Below are 12,289 nucleotides of genomic sequence, written 5' to 3' on the forward strand. Positions count from 1 at the left end.
ATGCAGCTCTTGTGTTCCCATCTTATGAGGGCCCTAAAGAGATTGCTATCACTCGCTGATCTCCCTAACCACTTACCGTGAACACCTGACGAATGGCTTTAATTTATAGACCTTCAGGTACAAGCAACGTGATGTTCAGTTAACGCACACGCACAAACACAATTACACACAATTCAGTCAATGAAGACCCCCCAAGTAAATTATTTAATGAAAACCTTTTTGATTCTGTCAAGGTGATTTTCTACAATTAGAGAGAAACGCATAACGTGTTCACGGTACATTTCCAAAAGTCAAATGCGCATCCATCGGAACCACCAAATGAGCTTAGAGAATTCTGTAAGGGTCCTGCCGAGCAGGGTTATTTATTCGTCACTATGAAATCTTACATTTTCACAGTTAACTGAAGAATGGAAATTTGCTTAAGAAAAACAAACAGACACACACGTACAGTGTGTCTTATTCTATAGAAAGGCCAGTCTTCTTGTGTACAATTCTTAACTTTTAAAAGTAGTTGATAAACGGTAAAAGCCATCGGTAAAAGCCATCTGTACTAAATGCAACACAAAAACAGTCATTCGTAAGCAGTGACACAAGCCTACGCGCCGGTCTGTCCCTGTGTTCCGCATTCAGTTCAGGCACGGCAACAACCGGACATGTTATCAGAAAATAACAAGACTACTAGCTAAAGCTAGGTCTTATAAATTAAAATAAAATAAAGATTAAACAGAACATACTCCAGAACATGTTGGGTCTTGTGTGTCTTCTAATTTCGACCCAGATAAGACGCTAAGTCTCTATACCGGTCAGCTAAGCCAATTAAAAAGGTATTCCTTTCTAATACCATCTGTGCAGACAGACAGGGACTGTCGTGGCTCATGGGTTGATCAAGAGAGGCGAGTGGAGACGAGACTATCATACTGATTGGATGGTCGTTGATCCGGAGAATATTGTACATTTGGTCTCCAGAATAAGATGTATGTTGTATTTGCCCCAAAACACGAGGCTCCTTCAGAACATGCTATGGTCGTGAAGGAGCTTACCTTTTTAAAACACAGCAGTATTGAAGTTGGCCAGCATTGCATTGTGTGCAAACACACATCAGTTGCAAGACATTTGGTTTTATATTGAACGTATGAATGTACATTTTGTTTAAATGAAGATAAGAGTAACCTCAATTATGTATCGCCTAAATACAAAGCTACAGAAAGAACCCTCACTTACAGCCAAAATGTAGAGCATGACCTCATCGAGATTATGAAGTGCGGGTCCGGTATTATTATTTTTATAGATTAGACTGTGTATATTATGGTCATAAAGCATACGGTATAATCTGTCAAATAGTTATCCATTGGAAATTTTAGATACAGAACAGCATTTTTTTAAAAATCAATTAAAAATCAATGATTTAAAGAAAAGTGCAAACAATGGCGTTACTCTACATTAAGGTTGAGGTCTAACCAATTTTTTATTTTTAGAGGAAAAAGTACAAGGGTAGGATACATTTACTCAGCTAGTTATGGTATTTCCTGGAATAAACAACACATGTATGAAGAAGATAAACATTACAGTGCTGCACAATCAGCCCCAAGCAGAGCCAAAATATTACAATATGGACCCCTTGATGAACCCATGAGCCAAGCCCTTCTCCTGCTGCTGGGATGGCCTTCTGAAAACTAAAGAGTGGATCACAAATGTCATCAACTCCTCTCAGTCTCCGGGTCCTACTGCCCCTTCGAACCTTCGCTCCGTCCTGGGGGGGGGTCACCTTCAGGCCCGACCTTCCAAAGTCTGCGTTGTTGTTGTTGTTGTTGGTGGAAGTGGTCGTCATGGTGAGGTGGTATAAAGGAAGGAAGGACGGAGGGGGGCAGGTGTGGTAGGGGGGTCCGTCAGCATGTCAGCCTGGGCCGATCCTCCCACCTGGCCTTGGTGTGTGTCTATCTCACTTGTAGTCCACTAGCCCGCTTCGACGCTAGCCTGAGACGCGCGGAGTCCCCCCGCCGCCCTCACTCCTGGGCTATGCTCCTCAGCACGTACTTGACCGTGTAGGCGAAGGCCGCGAAGCCCACGATCACAAACAGGTTGGCCAGGGCCCCGCCCAGCAGTCCGTGGTTCCGATTGGCATGCTGCATGCCGGGGGCGGGGTTAGCGCCGCCTAGGGGGGCCGGCCCGCCGTTGAGGGCGGGGTGGCCATAGTGGGCGTGCTGGGGGTCGCCGTCGGGGACCACGTCGGGCAGGGGGAGGGGCTGGGTGCGGGCGTTCAGCTCCTCCTGGACCTTTTGCTTCTGCTTCATCTCCTACACAGCAGGAGGAAGAGGAGGGGAATGTCAGAGCAGCAAAGGGAAACACCAGCCACATTGAAGAGTCGGAGAGTAGAGGAGCAGGCAGGGAGCATGACAATGACTGAGTTATAAAACTTACATCCACTACATCAGGAAAGAGTTCACAGAAGACTTTGTCCTTGAGATTGAAGGTCAGACTTTGGGCAGACAGCTGTCTTTTCTAAAAACCACAAAAAACAACAAAGACAAGATGAGAACTTCATTCCCATTCGACACATGCTTGTGACGGGGTGACCTCAGGGTGTGGGTCCTCACTGTGTAGTCAGAGGTCTCGATGGAGCCCAGAGTGGGACCTTTCTCCACCATGAAGCTGAGCAGACCCGTGAGGATGGTGGACACCGACCAGGCCGGGTTCCACGTGTCCGGGTGGAAGTCTGTGATGGAGAGACATAGCCTGCAGAAGAACGAGACGGTGAGGCTGGGGACACGCTGTTGCAAATTAACACAGATCCTCGAGAAAAACAAAAAAAGATCTATGAATGACAGTCATACAGAATGAGCTAGCCATCAGCCACGCAACCATAATCCTCTGATGCATTACCTTGTATTGCACTTGAATCGTCCATTTGGTGTGATCATGTAGATACTAGGAGGCTTGAATGGGAATTCCCGTGGGAATATGAGTTTTCCATGGTAATAACCTCCTGGGGATCACAGATCGCAAAGGTCAGCTCAGAAATATAGAACAAAGCTAGAAATATATTTATTTTGTTTAGGCGGCAATCTCGAAGAACTCCAACGTTTTTAATTTGAATAAATGGTCAGTGACGTCACTATCGCTGAATGAGGTGATACAGTGGTGAGTGAGCCCGTGGCCCGCTGATGAAAGCCCTTGCATTTGCAGTACTATGAATATTACTCAAATGGGGTTGAGTCCGGCTCATACTTCATCCCAGTCTCAATTGTCACTTACCCTCATATGGTGTTTTTTCAGGACCTCGAACAAGATAGTGCCTAAAAGGAGTAAATCAAATGTATTAAATCAACCCAATTTGTATGTTTTGCATTGAATTAGAGAAATCTGAATAGAAGTCACAGTGGTTGGCACAGAATTAAATAATCACACATTTTCTTATCACATAAATCAAAATCAAACACGATTGTGCAATCACAAACTCACATTCCCGTACATTCATGCATCTGTTCCATGCAAGTCAACTTGATTAAACATCCTTTTGACTAATGCAAATGAATACCAAATGCATTTCACTTGAACCTTCCTAGAGAGTTGTTGATGAGCGGTCTTACCATTCAAGGATATTAGAGGGGAGAGGTTCCGCACAGATGTAAGGCACAGGGTCTTTCTTTATTCTGAGGTAATCTTGTTTAAGTCGCTGAGTGGCTGTTGTTGGGGCTCTCTTGTTCCCGTTACTGGTCATCTAGAAATGGATAGAGCAAGTAAGATTCCATTCACTGTCAACATATAAGCAAGGCCAAATGTATATTTTTTTCAATTACAAATGTTGGATAGATCCACGGAAAGCGCAGTTTCCGTGGATCTATGGCTTACATAATTGTCATCCAACCGGAGATGCTCTTTGGCAATAACTAGAGGAAGCTGGCTCAGTCACAACCTCATAATGGCAAGGCAGTATGTCTTAAGGATGGACACTATGGTACAACACTAGTCTGACGTTGATTCACTCATTGATAAAGCAGCTAGCCAAGAAGCCTCCGCAGGCCACTACGATGGCATTAGGGCCTTTTACCCCTTTGCTAGACCGGGCACGCAAGAACCCGGTGCACCAGACGCGCTCCAACCCAAAACCATGACCAGCCGGCCCCTCCAAACGTTGCGTTTGGCAATGCCTCCCATTCCCTTCGTATCTGGCGTGTTAACGTTGGGCAGGGGATAGTGTGACGGCCTGCATACGTTCAGGGGATTGCGCAGCGTTGAGAGGGGGGGGGGTCAAGGGTTGAATTCCAGTTAGCTTTATGCAACGAGCAGGCAGTACAGCACCTCGATCCCCTGCCTGCCCGCGAGCGTTCCTACAATCCCTTGCCTCACACAATAAAGATTCCAATACAAAGTGAGAGGGGGGGGGGGGGGGGGGGGCATTGCCAAACGCATCCCTCTGAATAAACTTTGAGTTTCAGAAGAAAGAACGTATGTTTCAATAAATTAAATAATGTATCGATTGGTACTAGTAGTTCCATATTGCAGGGGAAACAATGCCCTGGTCCAATTTGTTAATACATATCTTTACTAGTATTAGTAGCTTTACCCGGATACGGGTCACTTCTGGATGAAAAGGTTAAACCAATATCGCACCTCTACAGGGGGCCAGGGTCATCCTCTCTGTACCGGCATGGCTTTGGTTTCACAAAAATCCACCTTTATCGAGTATGAGGAACGCTTGGTCATACGCCTGTGATGGGTTGCATTTTTCAAAGAGCTCTGAAGTGATTGACCGCCTCACTTACGCATTGACATGCGAGTTTTTCGACATTAAATAGATACGACTCGTAATAACAACTTCCTCATAGTCGCTTGCGGCTAACTTACCAAATAACAACGAACATAACAGGAAGGTCGTTTATATACATCACAAACACGCTTACACGGTTCTTAAATAGTAAAAACGAGTTACTTTATTAGCATGGTAGTAAGATTCTACACAGCCTACGCATTGATCGCGGTTGAGGGCTCTGTGCTAGAGCGGCTGATCAACCACCTAGGCCGCGGCTACGTTAGCCTCCGAGGAGCTAGCTGTTGACGACAGCACTGTAAACGACCACCACGGAGGTGTCCGGTACGATGCCCACTCGTGACATTCAACAAAGACCCACCTCTCCAGAGACCCCGATTTAGGAGAATATTGAATGCTGCCGTCCGTTGTGAAACTGCCGTTTCTCGTTAAATCCTGAAGAGTGATACACCGTCGCCGATAATTACGACGTAGCTGGAATAACACCGTCCCCCGGAAAAGGAAGCAGGCCACTTCCGGATGTTCGCCTCTCAGTCTCCGAACAGCTGACTAGTTGAGACAATCGAGAGTCTGTGCGTGGAAGCTATACACAGCATGTCATCGCAGGTAGGTCTGTATGGATAACGCTCACTTATCCATAATTATGAACCAATCGTCCAAATATTTTCGTATCAGTTTATTTTGTTTTAAGCGTGGTTATTTGTCTTATATGATAGTCAACAAGTAATATATCCCATGGTACTAGTTACTGAAATAAGTTCCCAATTTAGAAAAAATAGGTAATATCCTATGTTCTGGCCAGTCCCCCCAAAACACTGGAACGTTCGACTCTGCTGCGCACGCTGGTGGCTTTCATTTCGTGACGTCGAATGATACGTCAAAAGACACAGGGCCCTATCTTGCATCCAGCGCATCCTATCTTGCATTTCTACACCGATGCATGTGTCGTTGCTAGTTTACAATTTACGCGTAGCTAAATTAGGGAATGATCTTGCGCCCCAAGGGGCGGTTCAGCGAAAGGAGGAGACGTGTGCTGGCGCAAACGTTCCCTGGTGCTATTTAGCAGTTACAGAAAACAATTCCGACACAAACCAGGAAATACCTGTTTAAAGTCAGTTGCATGTTGTTCAGATGCTATTTTAAGGGCGCATGTGTAACGCGAGCACTAAATGGGAATTACTGCGGAGCAACTAAGTGATGCAGTCAATGTAGTTAAACTGTGAGGTAACATTAGAATATATCCCACCCTTTTTGTCCAGAAAAACTGACTGAATATCCTAAAGAAACACAATACATTTATTGTTACTCAATTAAGCTGCAGTTCCATTGGGCAATTTAAGAAATAATGAAATAGCAATCAAATAAATAATATTTATTTTATTTGCGTTTCAGGTCTGCAGATAATCTAAACGTCAAACACTAACCATAGTTTCCATACAACACAGTAATGAATCAACAGTAGCCGCAGATATCTTTATAAAACAAATCAAATTGAACCATGATATTTAGTCCATATCTCCTTGAACAGGTGGCGAAAGTTGTTCGAACACAGTCACAGTCAACGGTTAATTCGCATGCGGAACGAAGACAATTACGTTGAGACCTATCCTGAGCTTGGGGATGTCCTACTGTGAAGGGGGGCCTTTTAGCCTCGCCCTGTGGGCCGACCCGCCACTCTGTCCTTTGCAAAGCAACAAACAGCTCATCCTGTCTTGCTGCAAGTTTCTGTAGATTCATGCAGCGACTGTAATGACAGTACAGCAGGAGCATTCTCCGCTGTGGCCGCCTTGACCGCACCCTGGCTGGGATCCTTACCTCGGGCCACTGAGAGAATTTCTTCTTCCTCTGACCAATCAATCGCGGCCTGCATTAGAGAGCATTAAATGTTTGGGTAGGCAATGTCTTTGCTTGTCGTTTTATCTCTCTGCGTAGAGTTATCATACAAGCCCAACACAAACTGTTCCCTTAGCGCTGTATCTGGATCCCTGAAACGATCTGGGTCACGCCGCTTCAGCCTGCGAAGCTTTTCCTGAAGGTCATAGGCAAAAGCTCTAATCTTTTCACCTGCAGTCTGTTTGCGATCATAGAACTCTCTTAATCTTGTGGCCACTGGGGCTCTGTCTCCATAAACAACCGACAAAAAAACCGACACAGCGTCCTTAGCATCGTCTAGCATGAGCCGTACCGTAAGCTTGGCTTCTCCTTTCAAGTGCTGTGAATAATAACACGGTGAATAATGCACAAGGATACGTCCTGTACGTATACGCCAAATGTAACTAGAACACTAACTGGGAATTAGTGCAGGGCAGCTAAGTGATGCGGTCAATGAGGTGAAACTGAGAAAACATTAGAATATATTATGTCCCACCCTTTTTGTCCAGAAAAGTACATTTATTGTTACTCAATTAAGCTGCAGTTCCATTGGGCAATTTAAGAAATAATGAAATAGCAATCAAACTAGAACTGCAAGCAGTTATGCAGGGGTCCAAGAAGTGTGCATTTTGCCGGCACAACGCGACAAGAAATGTGCGTTTCGCCGGCACAACGCGAAGCATGTGTTCAAAACGCTACCCTGAACCTGTGGATACAAAGGATTTGACTGTGGTAGGAGTAGCGAGAAGTCAGTGTAGCGTTTTCGCAGCGAAATTTTGTAGAAGATATACCAATTTCCTCGTTTATGGCGCCCCCTAATGGCGAAATTTTCCGAATTTTTTATCGTACGACATTAAGGTTAGCACCAACATGTGTGTAAAACTTGGAGTCGATCTGATGTGTAATTTTGAATTTTTTGGGATTTTGGATTTTCCACGTCTAATTTAGCTAATAAACCAATATTCAAAACGCTACCGTTTCGTCGTCGAAGGTCGGATCAAAAAAGTAATGCAGGAATTCTTTTCGTGTAGGTCTGAAGATGCCGTGTGCAAAGTTTTGTGTCAATTGGTCGAGAAATGTGGGAGGAGTAGCGAAAAAACATTTTTGCGGTTTTCGCGATTTAGCGAAAAATATTCATGACGCCAATGGGCGTGGCCTGGGTCAAAAGATGCAGCAGACTCCAGTGAATATGTGCGTACAAGTTTTTGACTGTGGGAGGTTCGGTGTGGGAGTTATAGCCCCAAACGCGTATTCCTTGGTATAGCGCCACCTAGGGACCGGCGTGTCTGGATTTTGTTATCTGAGTAGCGGTGCCGATTCTGGATCTAGTCATGCAATTGGCGCGTGTGCACCATTTACGGTTTGGGCTGTAGTACCACTTTCAAGGCGTGAAGTATAATAATCCTTACAAAAACAATAGGGATCCAACCTGTTGGCTTGGACCCCTAATAAATAATAATATTTGCGTTGCAGGCCTGCAGATAATCTAAACGTCAAACACTAAACATAGTTTCCGTACAACACAGTAATGAATCATTGATGAGTATTTGATCGTGAGAAAACATTGTTTTACCGCGTTAAAAATAGGGGTGGGAATCTCTTGGCACCTCACGATTCGATTCCGATTATGAGGTCAACGATTCGATTCTGAAGCGATTATCGATGCATCTCGATGCATCTCGATGCAACAATTTTTTTTATGTACATTTCCATGCGAGTTTTTCAAAAAAATATCTATACATCTGGGTTTGCTACTCAGAGTTTGCTGATCACTTCCTACTTTTGTGATGATCATTAAAGACATCAACAGATGAATTAACTTATCGAATAGTCCATGAGAGAGAAAGCTTTGTCACAAATATGACTTTCTATGAACAATGCAATAATCAATGCAGCTTGCATTATAACACAATATGGAAGCATGCAAAAAATCGGTTTCAGTTTTATTTTCTTTCTAATCTTTCTTTTCCATGTCATTAAAGGAAAAGCTGCTCTTGAATTAGAAGGAGTTATTGTGTCTGGCTGTGAGTTTACACGCATGCTATGCGTAGGCTGAATCGCAATCGTGTCAAGACAAATCAGATGGCCAATACACACTGAAGATAAATTAAATGATTTTAAAATGACAAAAATTATACCTCTCTGGCGAACAGAATGTTGCAGCAGGCAAAAAATAAAAATAAAATATTTTTTTTTCCTAATTTTTAATTCACATTATTAATTTATCTGCATAGAGACAGAATCGTTCTAGCGAGAATCGCGATGCATCGAAGAATCGATTATTTTTCCCACCCCTAGTTAAAAAGAATGAATGAATGCGGGCGCGTGTTAGCCTGGCTAACGCCAGACCTCATCTCAATCTACATTGAGATGAGGTCTGGGAACCACACATTCATTTTCTCGTATTTGAGGCGTGGTTTACGATTGCCCGGAGCCGCTTATTGGGCATTACGAATGTCTATCATATGAGTCTGTACGTACGTAGCTCATAGATAATCGAAGCCTGTTGTTAGCAGGGCAAAGACATCCTTCTTGGTAATGAAAGAGTTTAATGCCGAAAGTTGCTATTTTTTCAAAATAAACTTGCGTTCTAAACTACTTAGAACACTATCTAAGGCTGCATCAAACTTTTGGAAAGGGCGAAAATACGGGTTAACTGATTGGAAAAAACATCTGTCTATCACCACCTATGTTGGTGATAGACGGGGCGAAAATACGGGTTAACTGATTGGAAAAAACATCTGTCTATCACCACCTATGTTGGTGATAGACGGGACAAATCAACCAATCAGATCAACGGAAGCCGCCGTGTTGTTTTTAAGGCGCGTTCATCTTCCTGCCGATATCGACAAGGCTCTCCAGGGATGACGCTCACGCGTGTTCCCGACAGCGAACGTTCATGTGCGCTGCGTTGGAAATCAAAAAGTTCTTTTTATCCAATAAAAAAGTCAGATCTAAACAGAAACTCAGTTTCAAGTTTGCATGCCTTTTATTTCCTTGATGCCTGTCACCTACTATCCTTTTGCTTTTATTCTACTGCCACAGTATGAAAGGCCACTCTTCCCCTTATCTAGAGCTGGTTTACCACTACACAACGTTTACAACTGAGCAAAGTCGATGCCAACCGATGGTTACAACGTCAATCATTAGTAAAGTATGTGATTTGATGGTTGATTATTTTATATGGAGTAAAACGTTCATGTTCGCCATGATTATGCGTGTCCCTAGTGTTATGCAATTTAAGCACATAAGCTGCATTACCCCCACATAGCCACAAGGGAGCAGGATCAAACATATAAGCTGTGATAACTAAACATAGCCACTAGGGGAGCAGGACCAAACATACAAGCTGTAATAACTACTCCAACCACAGAAGGCTGCATCTTTATCACATATGAGGAAGCCGGAGCTAATGCGTCACATAATCCACGCCTACTTGATACAAGCACGGAGCTGGAGTCAGATCAGGTCAGAAACATATGGCAGCCCCGAGCTAATAGATAGGCCTGCTATGTATCGCTCCACGCTCTTGTTAAATACAATTCCCCTCCTTCTGCTTCATAGTTACCATACCGAAATACTTTAACAAATAAAGCGAGTTAAAAGCGACCCGGTTTGGACTACGTTCTTCAAGAACACGACACTAGTAAACCATACGTCACCAACTTGGCAACTTTGTTATCAAAATTTGGCCCGAATTTCCGAACGGAAGTAGAATCATAACAGCGTCAGGTGTCGTTCACGTGTACTTTCAGACGTCGTGAAAATGTTATCCCCATAATTTCCAGCGAAAAAGACAAAAAGACACATTTGTCGCCCATCGCGTTGTCACCCAAGTTTTGTCGCTTGACAAATCATAAATTGTCGCTGTGCAAGTTTTGTCAGGCGAATTTGCAGCGGTTCACCGAATTTGCTGCACTGCAGGGAACGGTTGGCCGGTTGAACGCTGATTGGCTGTTACGTTACACACGTCACTCAGTGGCCACCTTGTTCAACGCTGATTGACTTTCATCAGGCGAATGTCGCGGCAAAGTTGAAATATTTCACCTCGAAAGTGTGGCGCGACAAATCATAACTTGTCGCCGGTTTTCTCTAGCAAATAATTCGCCCGATTTGCGTCTCTACGTTCACTATGTATGGGATCGTGTCGCTCCTTCGCGTTTGGTGTGAACGCACCTTTAGGGCCCTTACATAGTCGACGCATCGCTACGCTTACGCGTCCAAAAGGCTACGCGACGTGACGCTTCAGCCGCCATTAAGCGTCGAAGCGTAGCAAAACGCGTCCTCCAAATTTTTGATACGCGACGCGCCGATCCATGCAATACCATGCGTTGTCGGTGGGGGCGATACTGCAAATATCTTACATTATTCCCACTATAGGTTATATTTACAGAAGAACATATGAGAGGATGCGGGAACGTGATAAGGATTACTTGACGTCTCTTTTACTAATTATCTGTGCCAATTTATGCGAACCCTTCCACAGGGGCAAAGTGCTATTTTGATGCGCGACATCAAACAGCTGATGCGGGATTGTCGAGCCATTTTAATGATCTTCTTGTCACCCGATATTCGTTCTATTACTGACCTTATTTGTTTTAGTGTTAGCCTATTTGAATCAATTACGTAATGTTTTGTGTTCACGTTCTATGTGAAACATAAGCGTTCATGTTCTGTGTGAAACATAATTTCAGTAGCCTCTTAGAGTGAATGAAATTTGAAAGCGTGAGTGTGTAGTGAATGAAAAATGTGTGCGTGTATGGTGGGACTTCTGTAGGCCTATTTGATCAATAAACCCTTTTTCTCTAATAATGTTGCCTGCCATATCATTTCTGTGGACATTATGCGCTATATCTTTGGCTATAGGCCTACACTTAAATAATTAATTCATCTGTCAAGGCAATAGCTTGTTGTATAAACATTTTATATGGATATGAACTATTTGTGAAAATGCAATACAGGCTTATTTGAATGCTTTTTAGGGGTCCAGACCGCATTGCATTTTCACAAATTGAGCGGAAGTACTTAGACGGGCGGAGCCAGGCTAGTGCTGTGTTCCAATATCCATACTATCCGTACTTACTAGCCTTAGTTTGAGTACGTAGGGCGTTCCAATTCAGATCGGGCGAAAATAAGTGTACTGAAAGGACCAGGATGGTGTACTCAAAACGGTCAAAAAGTGTGGATCGATGTACACTTTTCGTACTCAACGGCAGCCATCTTAGCTACGTAGCGGAAGAGGGCAGAGCCAGGCTGAGCCAATGTTGGCGCATTATCCACATAGCCTGCATTAATAGTCATTTTGTAGTTTTTATAGCTTTTAATAGCTGCTTGGCGTAAAGAGTTCACCGCTCAAAGCAGGATTTTTATTGCGGGGGAGTAGCCGCAGCGGCAGTCGTGATCGTAATTTCCGGTAAGTGCACCACGGAGTATTCGATTTGGAACAACACTGACATCTGAAAATTAGCGCACTTAGTGAGTGCGGATAGTGTACTGCTTTGAAGTGTACTCATGGAAGTATGGATATTGTCAAATGCAAAGGAGATCGCGAGATCGGGATGGTCTCACGAGGCAAGTTGTGGCCTGCGGTTTCCGAGAAAAAGTTTAGCTTTTCGGACACTTTCACTTAAGCTCAGCATTTAGATTTAG

The 12,289-nt window shown here is 43.9% G+C and overlaps 1 protein-coding gene across 1 annotated transcript; it reads right to left on the reverse strand.

The window, feature by feature from the left end:
• Positions 1-337: 337 nt before the first annotated feature.
• On the reverse strand, positions 338-5,284 carry ube2j2 (ubiquitin-conjugating enzyme E2, J2 (UBC6 homolog, yeast)). The gene is made up of 7 exons (XM_030373659.1): positions 5,130-5,284; positions 3,588-3,718; positions 3,253-3,293; positions 2,881-2,983; positions 2,595-2,733; positions 2,419-2,499; positions 338-2,294 (listed from the first exon to the last, which is right to left on the reverse strand). The coding sequence occupies exons 2-7, from the start codon at positions 3,716-3,718 to the stop codon at positions 2,004-2,006; spliced, it is 786 nt and encodes a 261-aa protein (XP_030229519.1). The 5' UTR covers positions 5,130-5,284; the 3' UTR covers positions 338-2,003.
• Between the last annotated feature and the right edge of the window lie 7,005 nt (positions 5,285-12,289).

The sequence above is a fragment of the Gadus morhua genome, chromosome 13 (assembly GCF_902167405.1).
Source record: "Gadus morhua chromosome 13, gadMor3.0, whole genome shotgun sequence".
Classification (NCBI taxonomy): Eukaryota; Metazoa; Chordata; class Actinopteri; order Gadiformes; family Gadidae; genus Gadus; species Gadus morhua.

Excerpts from the sequence above, each read along its gene's own strand:
- ube2j2 (XM_030373659.1), bottom strand. The coding sequence starts at position 3,718 with ATGACCAGTAACGGGAACAAGAGAGCCCCAACAACAGCCACTCAGCGA. Across the intron at positions 2,984-3,252 it reads TGAAAAAACACCATATGAGG|GAGGTTATTACCATGGAAAA; the intron begins GTAAGTGACAAT and ends TGTGATCCCCAG. Across the intron at positions 2,734-2,880 it reads CGATTCAAGTGCAATACAAG|GCTATGTCTCTCCATCACAG; the intron begins GTAATGCATCAG and ends GTTCTTCTGCAG.